Source organism: Sciurus vulgaris (assembly GCF_902686455.1).
Source record: "Sciurus vulgaris genome assembly, chromosome: 11".
Taxonomy (NCBI): domain Eukaryota; kingdom Metazoa; phylum Chordata; class Mammalia; order Rodentia; family Sciuridae; genus Sciurus; species Sciurus vulgaris.
Window position 1 is genome coordinate 10,079,451 of NC_136472.1, and position 18,457 is coordinate 10,097,907.

General features: G+C 49.9%; 1 protein-coding gene across 1 annotated transcript; it reads right to left on the reverse strand.

Annotated features, from left to right (window-relative positions):
* Positions 1–5,325: 5,325 nt before the first annotated feature.
* Positions 5,326–12,675, reverse strand: LOC306638844 (phospholipase A and acyltransferase 2-like). Its single transcript, XM_079102245.1, has 4 exons — positions 12,354–12,675; positions 10,132–10,240; positions 7,410–7,678; positions 5,326–6,603 (listed from the first exon to the last, which is right to left on the reverse strand). Exons 1-4 carry the CDS (start codon positions 12,360–12,362, stop codon positions 6,514–6,516), a joined length of 477 nt encoding a protein of 158 aa, XP_078958371.1. The 5' UTR covers positions 12,363–12,675; the 3' UTR covers positions 5,326–6,513.
* Positions 12,676–18,457: the final 5,782 nt, after the last annotated feature.

Genomic DNA, 18,457 nt, shown 5'->3' on the forward strand with positions numbered 1-18,457 from the left:
CTTAGTCCCATTGAGAAGCATGATATTTAGTTGTAGCAACACAGACATGATTACAATCATTATGGCATTTAAGCCTTTGTTTAAATTGGAGATATTTAAACACTGATATTTTTAATAATAGCTGTTGAAGCATTTAATTTGATCTCAATCATTTTATTAATACTTAACATTCAGGGGTCATAGTATCTTAACAGAAGGAATTCTGCCCCTAGCTATAATTAATGTGGGAACAGATAGAAACCTAAAAGAACACATTAAAATGAGGGCAGGTATGAAAAATGGTGTTATGAGACAGACATCATTACCCTATGTACATGTATGATTACATGAATGGTATGAATTTACATCATATACAACCACATAAACACAATCATGTACCCCATTTGTGTACAATGAATCAAAATGCAGCCTGTAAAAAGTCAAAAAATAAATAATTAAATAAAAAAAGAAAAAATATATAGGACCCAAATTATCATCAAATAAGAAATAACTGTGAATATAAATGTGAATTATTCATCTTTATAGTATAATATCAATCAGTCTGTTGCATTCTAATTTGGTCTTTATTATATGGTTACTATCAATGCAAAGTAATATCCAAACAATAGGGAATAGTCCAAATTACATGGAGTTTCAAAAATCAGAATGATTGTGTATCTAATCTTATTTTGCATTCTGAAAATAGTTTTAAATAATTCAATTATTTGCTTAGTTCCTTAGATCATTCATTATATTAAAAATTTAGATTAAACATGGTTGCTTGCAAATTCTTTTTAAGAAGTAAAAGTGAAATGGCAATGTTGCCACTTTAGGCCTTTGTGGCTTTGAATCTTCTAGAGGAAGATATTTTGATGTAACTTTTATTAAGTTTTGAAGATCAATCCAAAAACATATCCATCACCCTTAGAAATATTATGTAGTATTGGCAAGACATTTGTATATTCTATCCATTTAGGAAAGGTGCCAGATTCTATTGCAGAACAATTAAGGCAGTAAGATATTGGTGGATATTTTATAGAAATGACTGGCTTTTTATAAGAAAGTCCCATCCTAATAACTGTTTGAATATCAATTCTATGTTCCAAGGGCCAGTATGATTGGCTGGCCTAGGTACTCCCTATCCTGTCTTTTCCTCAAAGGTTACCTCTAGACAGCCAGAGTCTATCATGGGACCAGCATATAGATAAGTTTCCATTGCAGCCAGTATAGTCAAATCCGGTCACATGGATGGGTGTAATGTGAGTATCTGTGAAACCTCCCATCATATGAATATCATCAGAAAATACTGGAATTGATTCTCCAGTCCACATCATTGGGTGTATTAAAGGTGGATCTGGGAAATGGGTCCAACAGATTTTTGATGTTTTTCTATATCATATCTATATCATATATTGGAGAAGCCAAGAGCTTCCATCCACTCTTGGGGGAAGGTGTCAAAATACTTCTATATCCCTGTAGGGGGTGCCAGGCTAGCTCAGGTGCAGGTAAGAGCTGTGGTGTCAAGACCCAGACCCTAGGAGTTGGGTAGGAGCAGGCTTGTGGCGAGCAGCCTGCAAACTCATTTATTGTAGGAAAATCCATACATTTTATAAACTTTTTGCCCAATCACAATGTGCCACGGGGGATCAGACCACCAGGCCCCTATATAGGTTCCCTTGGTAACATGAGGTCAATTTGGGGGCAATTGTTTACTTTCATAAGTGGTCAGAGGGGAATGCTCCTCTCTGCAAGTTTACACACTTGAGACATTAACTGCTGCGAGCCAAGAACTAGGATTTCTCCCAACATTTCCCCCATTTTTATTAATTTGGATAAGGGATTCTTTCAGGAGGACCTGATTGACCTGAATCCTCATGAGTCTCTTGTTGAAAATGGACCACAAACATTTAAGAACTGCAAGAATTATAAGGTAGAATATACAGACTAATCTTAACATTGTAGTAGGATTTAACAGATTAAGCAGGTTCTATTTAAAGGTGATAACATGGACCTCTCCCGTGAGGGAGAAGAGGACCACGGCTGATGTTCTAAAGTCCCAGGAAGCGAGGGCACCTTACATCTTTTATAGGTTAAGGTCTCTTTTGTTCTCCAGTTCTTTCCCCCTTATCTCTATGCCTATGTGATCAGGCCTAGTTTTGCAGGTGAGATGCATAAAGTGAGAAGTGAATGGGCAGGGGAAGGGCCAACGTGATTCAGCCAGGTAAATCTGGTAATCAACGGGCTCTGCAGATCCTTGATATTACATTTTCCCAGGGGCAGTCTCCAACTTCCAGAGGCAGATGGCTTTCATGCCCTCCATTTCCTCCATTTGACTTGATCCCCTCTTTCTACACTAACTGCCTGTTCCCTGTTCTGGCTTCATTCCTCCTTTTTGCTTTAGGAACTCTTTACTGCTGAAAGGAAAGGGGGCAACATCTGCTCTGGCTGTTTTGAGCTGGAAGGGGGCAGCATGGGGCAAGCAGTTTGGAGTTCACTTTTAGAAACCGAGTCAATGGAGGAGTCCATGGTAGAAGTCTGGTTGGGGAAGAGCAGGTTGTAAAGTCATCTGGGGGTGAGAGAAGAACAAAAAGACATGAGTACTGAAATGAGATTAATACAAAATAAATGTTGTAGCATCTGGAACAAGTCAATGAATATCATGAAGATGACAGAAGTCAATAATCTCTGTATGTAATTTCAATCTTTAAGTTTGATCTTAACCATCCAGCAAGCCAGTCTCATCAGTCATAAAGTAAGAGTACTGGTCTTTAACCTCAATGTCTGTAACTTTACAGTTATTTACCCTTTTCTTTAAGTGGAGTCTGTATTAGTACCAAAGGTTACCACTACATACTATCTGTTCTGTAGGTGATGCCTTATTATCACAAGTTACCAAGGTTGTGTGTTCTTGAAGCAGTACCTCTGTAAAACTAGCAGGTAACAGTTTTACAAAATGAAATTAGCAAGAGCAAAAGTACATTCAGCTTGTATAACAGCTATGTTGAATTTTGGCTGAGCATTTCAGCTCTATATTATATCCCCTGTTTGAGATCACAGTGATTCCACAGCAAGAACCAATCCTTTGACCATAACTTTAAATAACCTGAAGACTGGCTTATTTTGGAGCAACTCTAACATGCAGCAAGTTGGGAGGCAGAGCCTTATCTGAGGTAAGGCGTGGCCCCTCACAAATCTTAAGTGTTTTATTTCTGATGTTGATCTTTGACTTCCTTAAATATCATTTTAAGCTTACATATATTGTTTCATGAGTCTATATAAACAGTATTGAACAGTATTTGCCAGTTCTTTCCTGTTGAAGAAAAGTCCCAGAAACAATTGATATTAGACATTTATAAACATCAACATTTTATTAGTTTGACCACCTAGAGACTTGAGAGTTAATTTCAAAGACATTTTACTCCTATTAGTTTACCCAATTTAAGTTGAACCTTTTTAAATCATGTGAATTAAAAGTATTTGGATCCATTTTTAAAATTTTAATTTTACGTGCGCTTAATTTTGATAGACGAGGAAGAACATCATGGCAGAAAGGCATGATGAAGGAGCTTTGTTCCATTCATGGTGGCCAGGAAGCAGAGAAAGAGAGAAGAAGGAAGGGTTCTCAGGGAAGAACAACCCTTCCAGGGCATGACTTCAGTGACCCACCTTCTCCAGCCACACCCCACCTGTCTATAGCTACAGCACAATCAATTCCATCATAGCAGTATGGACAGAATAAGCTTTCACAATCTAATCATTGTGCCTCCAAACATTTCTGCATTAACACAGGAGCTTTGGGATGGGTGCATCTCTTATCCAAACTATAGCAACATCTGATCACCAGATGTTTTTCTAGTTAGTAAATTGAATTTTGGAGGTGGGATTTCTTTGGAAAAATTAAGGACTTGATACCCAGCACAGTTGGAGGTTGAAAATGACATCTCCCAGGTGAAATTACTATTAGTTATAAGATGTGGATTGGCTAAAATTTTGTAGAGACTCTACCCAACTCTGAGGTGACAGAACACGGGTCAGGCTTGGAGCTGTGCCTTTAGGATTGGCATTTGAATGCATCTGGCATGGCCAGCATCTGTATGGGGTTCTAGTTGCCTAATGCTGATATTTGAGTATCAGCACTGAGTGAAGCTTTCATGTGAGGTATGGCTACAGCACCCAGGAGGACAGAGGAGTGTGTCTTCATTCAGCTTTCAGGACAAAATGGATGAATGGCCCAGTGACTCCTTGGTGATCGCCTGTTCAATAAATGGCTCTGAAATATGATTTCACTAACTGAGGGCAAGATGTGAGCAAGAGCTGGCATGAACTCATTCAGACGGGTGGACCAGTATTACTATAGAACTCTGTGTGTGACCTGCGGTAGCTCACCGTCATTTGCTATAGTGGGTGACAAACTCAGGCTCCCAGAACTGGGTCTGTAGGGCTAGGGATATGGTGCAGTAGTAGAGTGCTTGCTTAGCATATGTAAGGCCCTGGGTTCAGTCCCCACACTGCCTAAAAAGAAAAAATGATGACTGGCTCTGCAAGCACAGTAGTCACAGGAGCTGGTCTTCTTTCTCCACATCACAGGCACAGACAGAGGGGTCTGGCCAGGGGAGGAATGAGCTGGAGGGGACATAGCACTTTTGCTTCTCTCTAACCACTCCTGATACCTGCTAAGAAAAGGAGCATTTGATACATGAAAAAAAAAAAAAGTAAATAAGTTTGATTCACACATTTTTAATTTTACAAATAACAGTGTTACTTACATTGGGAATCAGATCTTATGACTGTGAGCTCCAGTTGCTAATTCCAGACGATGAATCTCCTCTAGTACAAGATCGAAGCTCTCTGCAGTTGTTGAGGGGCCAAAGTTGGAGCCAGCTTTACCCCACTACCTGATTCTCCACTGCCCCTGTACCAGGAGTGTTAGCCATGAACCTGGACTGACCCGCAATCCTCTCCTAGTGAAACTGCTTCTGTGGCCAGGTGGGAATTATGTGACAGACCGCAGTGGGCAGAGCCCATTACCCAGGGGGTCGTGTGATGAAAGAGCAGCCAATGGTAGGCAAAGCTGCGTGTTGCACTTGACCAAACAGATAGTCCCAGGAACTCGCGTGGGAGCACGTGGTAGCCGAGCACAGTGGCGCTGAACTAGGGCAGGGAGAGCAGAGCGGACGGGAGTGTGGGATCCGGGCCCCAGAGTCACGGCAAGCGGATGTGGCAGGAAGCAGGAGCTCGGGGGGGGGGGGGGGGGGGCAGAAGAGACCAGGCAGGAGTGAGACGTGGAGAGCAGAGGGGAAGAGTGGTGCCGACCGTTGTTGGAATGGAGAGTGGCTAGAGGAAGGGGGCGCACTCAAGGCCAAGGCTCTTCCACGCAACTCCAGCCAACGAGGTTCCAGCCCTGGCTGAACGGACGGCTTCCGTTCTTACCCATCAGGGAGCTCGGTCTCCCCTCTGTCCCTGGCATGTCTCCACAGCATTAACTACATTGAAACAAAACAAAACAACACAAAACAACCCTCCGAGAGGAGGAAGGAAGCAGGAAAGCGTGAAGGGCCAAGTCCGTGTTTACAGCGCAGGCTGTGACAGTGTGCTGCAGGTGGCGCGGCTTAAACCACAGACTTCTGCACGCAGCGCGGTTCTGGAGATGGGGGTCTTAGTCTGTTTTCTGGGGCTAATAACAAAACACCACAGACTGGGTAAAAGATAAAGAAAAGATGTTTATTTCGGCTCATGGTGTGGTCCCAGGACAACAGGTCACATCTGGAGATGTATTTCTGGCTGACAGAGTCCTGAGGCATTGCAGGGAATCACATGGACAGAGACGGGGAAGCTAAGACACGGAGACAAGGTGGCTTTGATAGGAAACTCATTCGGAGATAAGGCACCAGACTACCAACCCATTAACCTATTAATCCACATGAATGGATTGATCCTGGTCCCGCCTCTTAATATTAATCTGGTCCCAACTCTTACGGGGAATTGTGTTACAGCATGGGTTCCTAAGGGACAAACTGTACTGTTCTGAAGCCACAGCAACTGAAAAATCCAACGCCAAGGTGTGGCAGGTCTGGTGTCTGGAGATCTCCCTGGCTCACACTTGGCCCCCTTCCACTAAGCCTGCACATGGCAGAGGGAGGGAAAGAGAGCTCTGGCCTCTTCTTCTTATAGGGACGCTATCCCCAGGATATGGGTCCTACCCTCACCACCTCCTCCAAACCTAGTGACCCCCCCCAGTGACACCACCTCCAAACACTATCATATTGGGGGTGAGGGCATCAACAAATGAATTTGGGGTGGCAGGGGACACAAACATTGAGACTATGACATTGTGCAACCAGCTCTTTAATAGAATTTGGCACCAGCTTAATCTCCCTCAGGAAAAAGCTTCCTATGCTTTGATTCAGCTTCATGAAATCAAGCGCTCATGATTACAAAGAGTTAATGCTCTAGGCCAAACTACTTTTCACCGATTTGCTCAAATTCCCCCAAGCTAACTGGTGCCACCAAGATAATGCCGTGGACTTATTAGTTTTAGTGATTGCTTCTGGCCAGCATCGTTCCGAAAATTCCTGCAATACCAAAGAGAAGTGAGGAAGCACCGATGGCGAATGCGTCAGTCACCTGCAATAGAAGACAAGGGGCGGGGTCACATCAGGACTCTGACCAGATACTTGTACAAAGAACCTGCAGCTCAGAGAAGACCCAGAGGCCCTGTCCTCTTCATCCACATCACAGAGGGAATGACCATGGGCAAGAAAAATCTGTACTGGAATTATGGATGCAAAATACACAATGTTACATCACCTATAAATCTTTTACATTCATGATTTTTGAAATGTTTGTCACCTGAAAATGTATAACATAATTTGTCAAAGATTTTGGTTTTTGTTTTGTTTTTTTATTATTTATTTAATTATTCATTCATTCATTCATTCATTCATTATTGTGGTTCTAGGAACTGAACTCAGAGTCTCATGCACTCTAAGCAAGTGAACTACCATTGACCTACAGTCCCAGCACTTCAAGTCCTTTTAAACAAGACTTGCTAATCCAAGACTAGTCCCATTGGTAAAATCTAGCCTGCCACATCGTTGTACAAAAATAAATCAAAAAATAAATCAAGTGTTACCAGAACACGGCCTCGCCTGTTCATTTACACAGAGGCTGTGGCTGCTCTCAGGTTACAGAGCTACCCTGGCAGAGGAAGGAGAGGGAGCAGCTGGCCCAAGAAATCTGAGGAGTTTCCTATGCCTGACATGACCAGGTTGCCCTTCCCCTGGATCCCACTGTTCACTGCCAGCTTCCCTGATCCCCGACCTCTGGCATCTCCATCCCAGGTGGCACTGCCATCCCACAGCAGGTGCCCAGCCCCTGTCCACTGGGGAATGGTCTGGTTGCAGGGAGGGGGACACAGACTGAGGACACACCTGGTCACTGCGGGAAACTTCATAGCGCAGCCCGTTCACAAAGTGCTCGCAGTTCTGGCTGGTCACTGAATAGGGGACTTCCTTCCCCACCATTTTCTCTGCCTTCTGGACGATTTTTTTGGGTGGCAGTGGCTCATACTTGTCATCGTGCTTGTTATTGACCCGGTACTTATCTCCTCCGGCCACCACGGACAGCAGCTCCTTCTTCACTATGGCTCTGTCAGCCGTGATGGACATGCTGCTGCTCAACCCAGCCCCTGCCACTTCACCTGTGGAAACAGTGCACTCAGGCTGGGTAGGGCCACAGTGGCTCAGAGCTGGCCCTGAGCCAGACAGCTCACTGCCAAATTGGGAGAGTAAGTGGTTTTCAGAAAGTTTTGGCCTCCTCCCCTTGATAGCGTCTTCAACCAGCCTCATTCCCCCTGGGGCGGCGCTGGAAAGCAGCAGTACACCAGGCCTGGCTCAGGTGGCTCTAATGACTTCCTGCCTGCCCTGTACCTGGAAAATTTTGATGTCATGGGACCTGACTTGGGCAGGTCCTGGACTTACTCTATCATTAATTCTTTCCATGTGATTCATGTGGCAGATACAGAGTCCAGTGTTGAATGATGCAGAACTAAATTTAGAAAGTGAAAATGATTCCTTCATATATAGTATGAGGACCCTGACTGAACCCGAAGTTAGAGTCAATGGAACTCTGTGAGCAAACGGCGTGTTTCTGTGGTAGGACCTATCGAGGAGGCAGATGGCAGCTGTGCACGCTGGACAGACCAACGGGCAGGGCTTCCAGAGCTGAGTATGAAGGGAAGTTCTGGATGACATCGTTTGTCAGCACACCCTTCCCTTACGTGGGTGACTGTGCATTACAGAAATCCCTGACCAATATCTCTGCAGGGCCTGGAAAGAGCGCTAACGATACAATACCTGCTCTGCAAGGAAGACAGCCTGACATAGCAGTTTAGCTTCAACAGTGCATAACAAAGCAGCTCTTGATCGCCTAACTGCTCAACAGGAAGGAACTGAAGCCTTTACTGAGGACAAATGCTGCTTCTAAGAAAAGAAAAGCAGGGTTGTTGCCCAGAACCTAAAAGATCTAAAGGATGGATCCAGGTACTTCTTGTGAACAAGGAGACATGATCAGTGGACACAGATCCCAAATCAACTGGTTGACTCTGGCTGCTAGAGACCTGGTTTGGAATGTTCTCTCCACACTTGGTATTATTCTCCACCTAGTTGCACTAATAACATTCCCTACATGAGGTGTGCTCTCAAGAGACATGAAGTTTGTCACCAGCCACTTGCTCTTCAGACGATTTCTATGAGCACTAAGCCGCCAAAACTGTATTCAGTTGAACCATGTGAAGGATCTGTCAGTCCTGGATTGCCATCTACAAAGTTCCCTGAAGGATAAACATACAGGGATCCAGGGGTCAGGGATCCAGGGATCAAGAGTAACCTTGGGGATTTTTTACAGAAATGGAAATAAGACGAAGGACGGAATGTAGACCAAAACCCCACAGCCGGGCAATTTGTTGGGCACCTGCCTGTAATCTGAGACACTCGGGAGGCTGAGGCAGGAGGATGCTGGTCTGAGGCCAACTGAGCAATGCAGTGAGACCCTGACTCAGAATAAATCTTAAAAAGGCTGGGCGTGGGGCTCAGTGTTGGAGCACCTGGGTTCAGTCCTCAGGGCTGCAACCAACAAGAACAAAGGGCAAAGACATGCAGCCCTAACAGGGAACTGTCCTGATTCCCCACAGCCAGCTCTAAGCTCGACAGCCCTCCCTCTCCTGTGAGCAGCACCTGCTGTCCAGGTTAGGCCCACCAGGGAGCCCAGGCAGCAGCACAGCCTAAGGAGGGCGGGCTCCTGGTGGCCAGACTCGGGGAGAATGTCCTCCCTTAATGACGCTGCACACCCTGGGCTGTGACCACTGCTGTGAGCTGAGCTTTTGTCACCTTGCGTTCAGAGTCTGGAGTGTGTGGACGGCTTAGGTGCCACAGACGCTCAGATCCTCTAACCTGACTGTCTCCTCACTGCCCAGGGGCTATCCACACCAGCTCTGCTGGGATTCTGATGACTGGACAGTGACCCTCTGTGCAGGTGAGGGGGTTTCAGCGCACCCCTTAAAGCCAGGATGCTTCAGTCAGAAGGAAGGAGGCCTCCGCACCCGGCCAGGCCCTGCACCAGGTTTCCACTGCCTCCTTCATGCCACGCCCTCGTGGCCTGGAGACAGGAAGTCCTAGCCTGCTCCTCTGAGGTGCCGCTGGGCTGAGTGAGGTGCAGCCACTCGTCAGGTCCCACAGTCAGGAGGCAGAGGGGCCGGGATTCCAGACTGGTGCTGGGGAGCTGGAGGCCCACACCACTGCCCTGTGCACCTGCAGCCAGGTGTGAACCCTCGGAAGGAGGGACTCCTTCTGTTGTGTCAGCTTCCAGAACTCCCCACACACAGGGTATTGGATCTTTGGAGGGATGCTTTTCAACTACAGGAGGTTCACCTGGCACTGAGCCCCACTCTAAATGGACACAGGTCAATGTTCCGTCCCGAACTCACTGCTAAGGAGGACTAGCAGGAGACACAGCCACAGGGAGAGAGCGAGATTTATTCAGTCAGTGCCGACTGAGTGCCTGCTCTGCCAGCTGGCTTGAGCACCAGCACATAACTGTGCCTGTGTTCATACTCTTGGTCTCAGCCCTGGAGTTTAACAGAGAAACCATGCTTACTTGGTGGAGCCAGATGGACCACATAGCCCTTTCCCACATAGATGGCCCAGTGCTCATAGCCAAAGCGAAAAATTTCAATTAGGTCTCCAACTTTTAGCTGTGTTCCACCCTGCAAGAGAAAAAGCAGGCACAGATTGAAGGGGGCCTTTCCCATGGAATGTTCTAGAACCTGACCTACTAGAAGCCCCATCCCAGGCCTACAGAATCCCTCTGCTCATCACCTGATGCAAACATGGTGGAGAGATCTCTCCTCACACAGGTGGGAAGCCTCTCCATTGACCGTGGGCTTGCTAGTCTGGAAAGGTGCTTGAGGACAAGGAGGAGATGGCAAGGTTGTCTTGAGGGGCCATGGCAGCAGGTCTGCAGCACAGCAGTGTGGGCAGGCGTGTGCACAAGCTGCAGAGAGCACATTCTATGCACAGAGCATGTGTGTATCTGCACGTGACCATGTGATTCCCAAGGAGCCTAAAAGGCCTCCGTAAGGGCCACCAGCCATGGGCCTGGGTCTCAGTGATGCTTGTGAGTTCCAGAGTCCCACGTACAGAGCCCAGCGTGCCAAACACTGGGGCACACGTGACCCCCCATTGTCCATTACTGCTTCAATAAGAACTACCACCACCCTCATGGACAGATGAGAAGACTGGGTCTCAGGATGGTTAGGGAACCTGGCTAGAGATCAAAAGGGTCAGATGGAAACCGAGATCTCAGAGTTTCCAACGTCTATGCCTGAACAATTCCAGGAGGGCCCGAGGAGCTGGGGCAGCTGGAGTCTGGGCTCCGGCAAAGTCAGGCAATGAAAGACAGGATGTGTTTGGAGGTCAGAGGGAGACGGTTCCCTTCTGAAGTTTGCATGAGTGATTTGTATTTCTGGCAAATTCTGAGGCAACCAGCACCCTCCCCAAACTCAACTGAGTCAGGCTTCTGGGGCCAGTGCCCCTTGTCAGGGAGCTGAGCTGCTGCAGAGAGAATGAGGATGCCAGCTCCCGGGAGGTCTGGTGGGTGATAGTGTGCAATTTAAAGTTCTTGGCAACAAGGATCAAGAGTCATCGTGACCAGAGATGGGCTACTTTGAGCATCAAAATGATAATAACTTCTGGCAGTGCTCTAGAACGCCTGTAATCCAGTGACTTGAGAGACTGTGGCAGGAGGTCACAAGTTTGAGACCAGCCTGGGCAACCGAAGGAGACATGGCCTCATTATGAAGTTTAAAAAGGCCTGGGGAGGTAGGTCAGCAGTAGAGCACCTGCCTAGCATGCACAAGGTCCTGGTTTCAATCCCTAGTACTGAAAAAAAAAAAAAAGAAGTACACATATAGTGAAAGTGGTTCTAGTAAAGACATTTAAGTAAAGGGAAAGATTGAAGCGTGTCTAGATGAAGTGTCCTCAGGGAACCCAATACAAACTACAACAACATGCAAAGCTAGAAAGCAGCACTCATAGGCAGCTATGCGCACCAGCCACTGCACAGACATGCACCTGGCAGAGCGCAGCCCAAGCTGCCCAAGGGAAGGAGAGGCCAGGGAGCCGCCATCCTTCATGCCCATGGCTTCGACTTGCTGTTGGTTTCTTTTTCAGTTATTTATTTTACTCTCTTTCCACAAGTTATCACTGGTGCATTACACTTGTACACACAATGGGTGTGTGCTGCCTGTACACACACACACCCAGGGTGCAGTGTGTTTTGGCCCATGTCACTCCCCAACGCCTCCCCTCACTCCCCTCCTCCCACCCCTGGTCCCTTTCCTCTGTGACCTCCCTTGGATTTTCTGATTTGGTTTCTTCAAGAAGGAAAATACATTCACATATTATTGTGGGATTTATTAAATTAAAAACAGAACTCCATCTCTGGACTCTAACCCCCGCTTGCACACTCCCCTCTGATCTCAGCTGGAATATCAGTCCCCGCGTCCTCCTTCACAAGGTGACTCTTGCAGCCTGGTTTGGGTAAAGCAAAGCCTTCAGCCAGGTGTCAGGGGCTGCCAGCGCTCAGGGAACCCAAACCCACCTGCTGTGAGACCCAGAAGCCTCTGGGCTCTTAGACTAAGACCAGGGTTCCTTTCCTGCTGTGTGGGAGCCCCAGACCTGCAGACCACCTGCCCCTCCACCTGCCCTGTCCCTCCCTGCCTGAGCTCTGGCCCACAAGGACAGCACCCATAATTCCTGCTAACAGACTGTCACTGTTGCTTTTAAAATGAAAGTTTAAAACCCTTTCTGGGGACTCACCGAAGCCATCCTTCTGTCCAGAAGTGTTGTGTGTTGCTGGCTAGATGTCCGGACTCCTTTTATTTAGCTTTGAGTTTCGTTTTCCCTTAACTCCACCTACCCAAGCCTCCAAGGAGGGGAAAACTTAGATGAAAGTTCACATAGAAATTTTCATCTTCCAACGAGTGGACGTCACACGTCCAGGAGACAGTTAGACATGGAAACCAGCTGGAGGGGAGAGAGGTCAAACTCTGTGTGCATTAAGGAGGATGTGGTGGCTTCTGTGGTCAGGGGAACGTTCCAAAATCCCCATGATTCATGGAGAGAGGAGAGAAAGTGAAACACGCAAGTCCTAGAACTGAAGAAAAATGACCACATGTGTGTTGGTGGGGGTGGGGAAGGCAGGATGGAGGGTCAGAGCCAACGGGAGGGCGCCAAGGAAGGAGGGGTCTGAGGACACCACACACCCCACAGTCAGGAGGAACCTTCCAGAGCAGGGGAACATTTCCACCCAGTATGATGCCAACCACGACCTGGAACAGGCCACCAGAGCCACATTCCCCACACACTGGAAAGCCAGGGAGTCTGCGTGGCCAGAAGTGTGGAAAGAAACCCTCCCTCCCTGTCCCCCACGTCACAGCACATCCACTCCAGCCCCACAGGAACCCCACCCTCACTGCCTGGGGAGAAGGGGCTGCTTCTTTGAGGCACCAGGGTGCTACCCCCCAAGCCCCTCATCGATGTCACATCCTGCTGTCAGGGGACAGCAAGGCGTGGGAGGGACTGGGAGGCAGCTCAGCAGGCTTGTGAGGGAAGGAGTGTCCAGCCCACTGCCCTCTTCAGGCTCCTGGGAAGAGAGATTTGGGGTGAGCACACAGGGGAACTGGAACCAAAACGGGGAGCCTCGTGTGCAGGATCCACAGCGTCCCTGCAGACCCTTTGCTCCTGCAGCCCACGCTGCTCCTGTGGACACTGGCCTCTGTCAGCATCTCCACAACAGTGTCCTGGGGGTCGCAGAGGGACCCTCCTCAAGGTCTTCCCTTCCTCATTCTGGAGGGAGAGTGGGGTGGGCTCAGCTAATTCCCTCATGTTCACACTGACCAGATCCTTGTGGGCAGTCCCCTACCTGGCCACACTGGACATCACTGGGTGGCTGATCTTGAACCAGGTGATCTCAGTTCTTCATGGGTGCCAGGCACTTTCAGCAATGTCACAGCACCATCTCCTGAGCAGGAGGACTTTTTGGGCACTGCCTGCTGAGGAGATGGCAGGTGAGATGGGCACAGGGACCACCTGGAGTGTGCAGGGCAGAGGCCGAGGAAAGGCCACAGTCCTCCAGCTGGGACTTGTAGCTCTTCAGGTAATCCAATGAGCTCAGAGTCAGAAACTCAGGCCCAGGAGTCACATGACAGGAGTCAACAACCAAGGGGGGTCCAGCTGGAACGCTGCCTGTCCCCAGCTGGTGCATGTGGCTGCTGAGCAGACCAGGGTCCAGGGTGTTCCCCCTGGGCAGAGCATGGGGACAGTCAGCTTTTGGGATGACTAGGACACTGTGTCAATGAGCTCCAGATCAAGTACTTTGTGTTGATTAATATTTTGAGATAGGATCCAGCTAAGTTGCCAAGGGCCACCTCAAACTTGGGATCCTCCTGCCTCAGCCTCCTGAGTCACTGGAATCACAGCTGTGCACCACCATGTGCAGCTATGCTAGCTTGCATTTTGAAAGCTTTAATAACAATTCAAGGATTATAAGTAAGTGGATTTTCCGTGGGGGACAATGATTTCTTTAGCAGTGGACATCTCCTTTCTGTGTCCATGGGGCTCGATTGGAGGTCTTGGGCTGGGGACGGAGGCAGTGAGTGGTGCGCGAGGTGTGTCTGGGCCTTGGGGCCCTTGGCTTGCTCTCAGTCCACTTTCAGCCCGACTCTGGGCTTCTGGCTGCTGAGCTGATTCTCCCTTGCCTGCCTCTCTGTGTTGAGAGCGGGGATGTCTCCAAGCCCTAGAGGACACCTCTGTCCCTCTTCTTCCTTCCACAAGCTTCTCCTCCCGGTTCCTGATGATTCTCACCTCATTGTGTGATCCTCACTTTTCTGTGTTGGAGAAGTTCTAAGCAGGGTTGAATCCCCTCCTCATGGAAATCAGAAAAGGAAGAAGCCAGGTTCCTCTCATGATTGGAAATGAAACTGTTCCTGGAAGGCCTCTTTTACCACTTGGAAAGGGGAAGTGGTGGGGCTCTATTTCCTGTCGCCAGGGACATCCCCTGCCCTGTGTCCTCATGGAGCCAAAGGCTCAGCCACAGAGCTCAGCTCTTTCTCTTCCCAGTGCCCTGGCCATGACCTTGGGCAACTGGAGATGGAAGGAAATTCCCTGCACTGTCTCTGCCCTTGCTGTGGCTTGATGGACAGGCTGCCTCTGCTGAGGTGCAGGAGGAGTGGGGCAGGAGGCCTGGCTGCAGCTCAGTGCACGTCAGGGCCTGCGGTTGATGTTGGAGGCACAGGGAGGGTGGCCCAGCACTCAGGGTTTTCCTCCTGGAGGCTGAGGGAGCTGAGACAGGCACAGGGAATTGGGGCTGTCGGGCTGAGGGAAGAGGAGTGCAGGGCAGGTGGAGGTCGCAGGAGGACCCTCCTTGGTACTGGGGAGCCCATGAGGGTTGGGAGGAGAGCGCGTCCATCAGGGAGGCAGGAGGAGGGAGGAGGAAGAGAGAAGGCATTGATTCCTGATGCTGCGGGGGCCCTGGGCGGAGAGCCCAGAGGGAGGGAAGAGGGGGAACAGGAGCAGAGTGGCCCTGGGTGACTCCTGAGGGTGGTGCCAGAGGAGGACCTGCTCAGCCTCTGCACACAGTGACCGTGAGCACATCGGCCACCTCTCCGAGCACCAGTCTCTGCACGTCCCTGGGAGAGAGTCCACCCCTCTTCCTCCAGTTGGCAGGTGGATGGGACCATGGGAGGGAGAGCCCCTGAATCAGGTGCTGCATCTCTGGGGACAACCATGTGACTCCCCAGGAGTCAACCTGGGCAACCTCCTGTTGGCTGATGTGAGAGTCTTTCAATGTGCAGGAGCCAGGCATCAGCTACCAGAGGAGGGCATCCTGAGCCACCCAGAGACCCTGGCTCACAGGAAGACCCCAGCACAGAGTGACACTCACAGCTAAGGTTTAGTAGAGCAAAGGCCACAAAGCCAGATGGGGAAAGGCCCGTGGGGGGACTCCTGAGGAAGCCAGGCGCCAGCTTCCAGGAGCCTCTCCAGTGGGTTCACACGGGACCCTCGATTCCTCATCAGTGAGTTGTGACAACTCGTGGGCAGCGTTTCTACCCGAGAGGATCCCAAGCGTGCAAGTCCAGGGTCCCAGTCCCTGGAGAGTCAGGTAGTTGCTCCCTGCTGTGCTGAAGCTCTGGACTCCCAGAAGGCAGTCGGCATTGGTACATGTGTATTATACAGAAAAATTATATAGAAGTACACGTGTGTGTGTGTGTGTGTGTGTGTGTGTGTGTGTGTGTGTGTGTATATATATATACACATAATTTATGTATTTTTTGGCACCGGGGATTGAACTCGGGGACACTCAACCACTGAGCCAATCCCCAGTCCTATTTTGTATTTTATTAAGAGACGGGTCTCACTGAGTTGCTTAGAGCCTCCCTTTTCCTGAGGCTGGCTTTGAACTCCAGATCCTCCGCCTCCGCCTCCCGAGCCCCTGGGATGACAGGTGCGCAGCCCTGTGGGCATCTGTGCTATTTTGATTTTGAAAGCTTGGATATTGACTCTGCTGTTACAGAAGTGTGAGCTTCCCTGGAAGTCAATGGGTTCTTTTCAAGTGCACATCTCCTCTCTTTGTCCGTGGGGCTTGATTTCGGGTCTTGGGCTGGGGAGGGGAGACACCTTGCCTTGCCCGTTGCTGCTGGGATGAGGGTTTGGATCCTTCCAAGTCGCAGACAGCATTGCCTCGCTCCCTCCTCTTAACTTCATGGTCTTTTCCTCCCAGTTCAGGGTGATTCTTGCCTCACTCTTGTGCTCCATGAAGTACGAGGTCCCAGCAACCTTGATTTTCTGTGTCAGGGACTTTCTAGGCACGGCTGGATTCAGTGCATGGTGTTCAGCTAAAAAGGAGCAAGTGAGTTCCTGCAGTTGTTGGAAATGGAACAGATCCTGGAAAGCACGTGTCTTTATCCAGATGAGGCAGGCTCTGGAAGGGCGTTGCTCTGACTCAGTGACCACACCCTGCCCTGTTTCCTCACCTAGGCAGAGGTCCAAGCTCAGTGGCCTAGCCATGACCTTGGACATGTGAAGACGGAATGAAAATCCTGCTTTCCCAGATGGAGACTGTCTATTTCCACGTTCAGACCTGACTGAGGTGACCACCTGGACTGAGAAGCAGGAGGAGATGGAGAGGGGTCTGGCCCTGGGGACCCTCCATTCTTCCCCTGTGTTCATCTCCTCTGCCCCGTTCCAGGCCTGGTTTTGGCAGGGTCCTGGTGTTGACAGGAAGGAGGGTGGGCACACAGGACCCTGCTCCTGAGCTCACAGTGCAGGGGGGCTCACATAGGTAGAGGGACTATAGACCCACATGCTGCTTACAGGGAGAGGAGGTCCCAGGACCTGGTACCCGGAGAGCCAGGTGGGGCAGGTTGTGGGGGTGGGACACAGACCTGCTCCTCAGCAGAGGCCAGACAGGTGCCATGGGGAGAGGGACAGCATGTGCTCCAGTGGTTCTGGGCTGGGCAGAGCCAAGAGAAGGTGAGGACGGAGAGGAAGCACCCATGAGGAAGGCCTGTGGGCTGCCTGGAGTGTGCGTCAGGTACCCTGACCTGAGAGGAAGCTAGTGACCAGACATGCCCCTTGGGAAGGCCACTGTGGTCCTTGGGACTGGACATGCAGAGCCAGGGAAGGAGGTGGGAGGCCAGTCAGAAGTCTGGGGTGAGGGTCACAGAGGCTGGAATGGGAGCTGGACATGGAAATGAATCAGGAGAAACTTCTGGAGTCTGCACTGAGTGGACCTTGTGACTACATATTGGCATGAGAAAGAAGGCAAAGTTGACCCCTCATTTCCGATTGCACAGCCTGGGTTCAGGAGTGCAGGGGGGTGTGTCGTCCACTGAGGACAGGCTCCAAGTGGAAGAGACACTGAGGTTTTCTCAGATCTCAAAGCTGCAGTGTCCAAGGTGGGGGGGTGTGGAGAAGCGAGGGGTGAGGATGGCAGAGGAGAGTCAGGACCACTGGGAAAGCAGGCAGAGGGGGTCTTCCCAGCTGATAGTTTTGGGCAGGCCCTCTTCCTCCCTATTCCTTCCTATTCCTCCGTTTCCTCATCTGTGCAGTGGGATTCTTTGCCCTCCTGGGGTTGTTGTCGAAGTTATTCCAGGATGAGAGGGCTTCTCCTTGAGGGCAGACAAGCCCTTCAGTGCTGGGAGCAATTGGCCCCAGAGACTCCACTGTAAGGCTGAAACCCCATCAGACTCTTGGCACTTCCATGTCCCAAGTGGGCATGTCCAAGGGAGAGGAGTCAGGCTGAGTGGGGGCAGGGAGGGAGGAGGCGGTGTCTGATGTGGGCATGGAGGAGCACGGGCAGGAGGACTGATGAGGGCCCGTGGGTCTGTCTGAAAATGGCAGAGGGCTGGAGCCTTGCCGTGCAGTATCACCCCCTCAGGGAAGGTGCTGGTCCATTCAAGGTTACATCAACGCTCTTGGGAGCACAGGTGCGATGCACCTCTGTCTCCTCAGCGCACACACCCTTGACACACAGGGAGCACACACCCAGACAAACCTTTCTCCACTCCACATGCCATTTTCCAGACTTCCACACTGCAGTATCCCCTGGAGGGGAGCCTTACAAGGTGACATTGGGGCTGGGGACCCCGAGGGTCACAGTTGCTCTCCCCTCCACACATTCTCACCAGGTGGTGAACATGAGCAAGGAGGAGCTCTCAGGTGAACTTCAGGTCCCCAGGGAGGGTTCCACAGGTGCCTGGGAGCCTGTCTAACTTTCTCTGGTTTTTCTCTTTCGGGGCAAACCTGGACAATCAATTGAGCTTTTCAGGGTTGGCTATCAGCACTGGGTTGTCTATGTCGGAAACGGTTACGTGGTCCATCTGACTACCCCCTGGAAGGACAGATGAAAATGCAGCTTTCAG

Bases quoted from the DNA above. Each gene is read 5' to 3' on its own strand.
- LOC306638844 (XM_079102245.1), bottom strand. The intron at 7,679-10,131 runs GTAAGCATGGTT...CTGTTTCCACAG, and splicing joins GGTCCATCTGGCTCCACCAA to GTGAAGTGGCAGGGGCTGGG. The intron at 6,604-7,409 runs GTGTGTCCTCAG...CTTCTATTGCAG, and splicing joins AAGTTTCCCGCAGTGACCAG to GTGACTGACGCATTCGCCAT.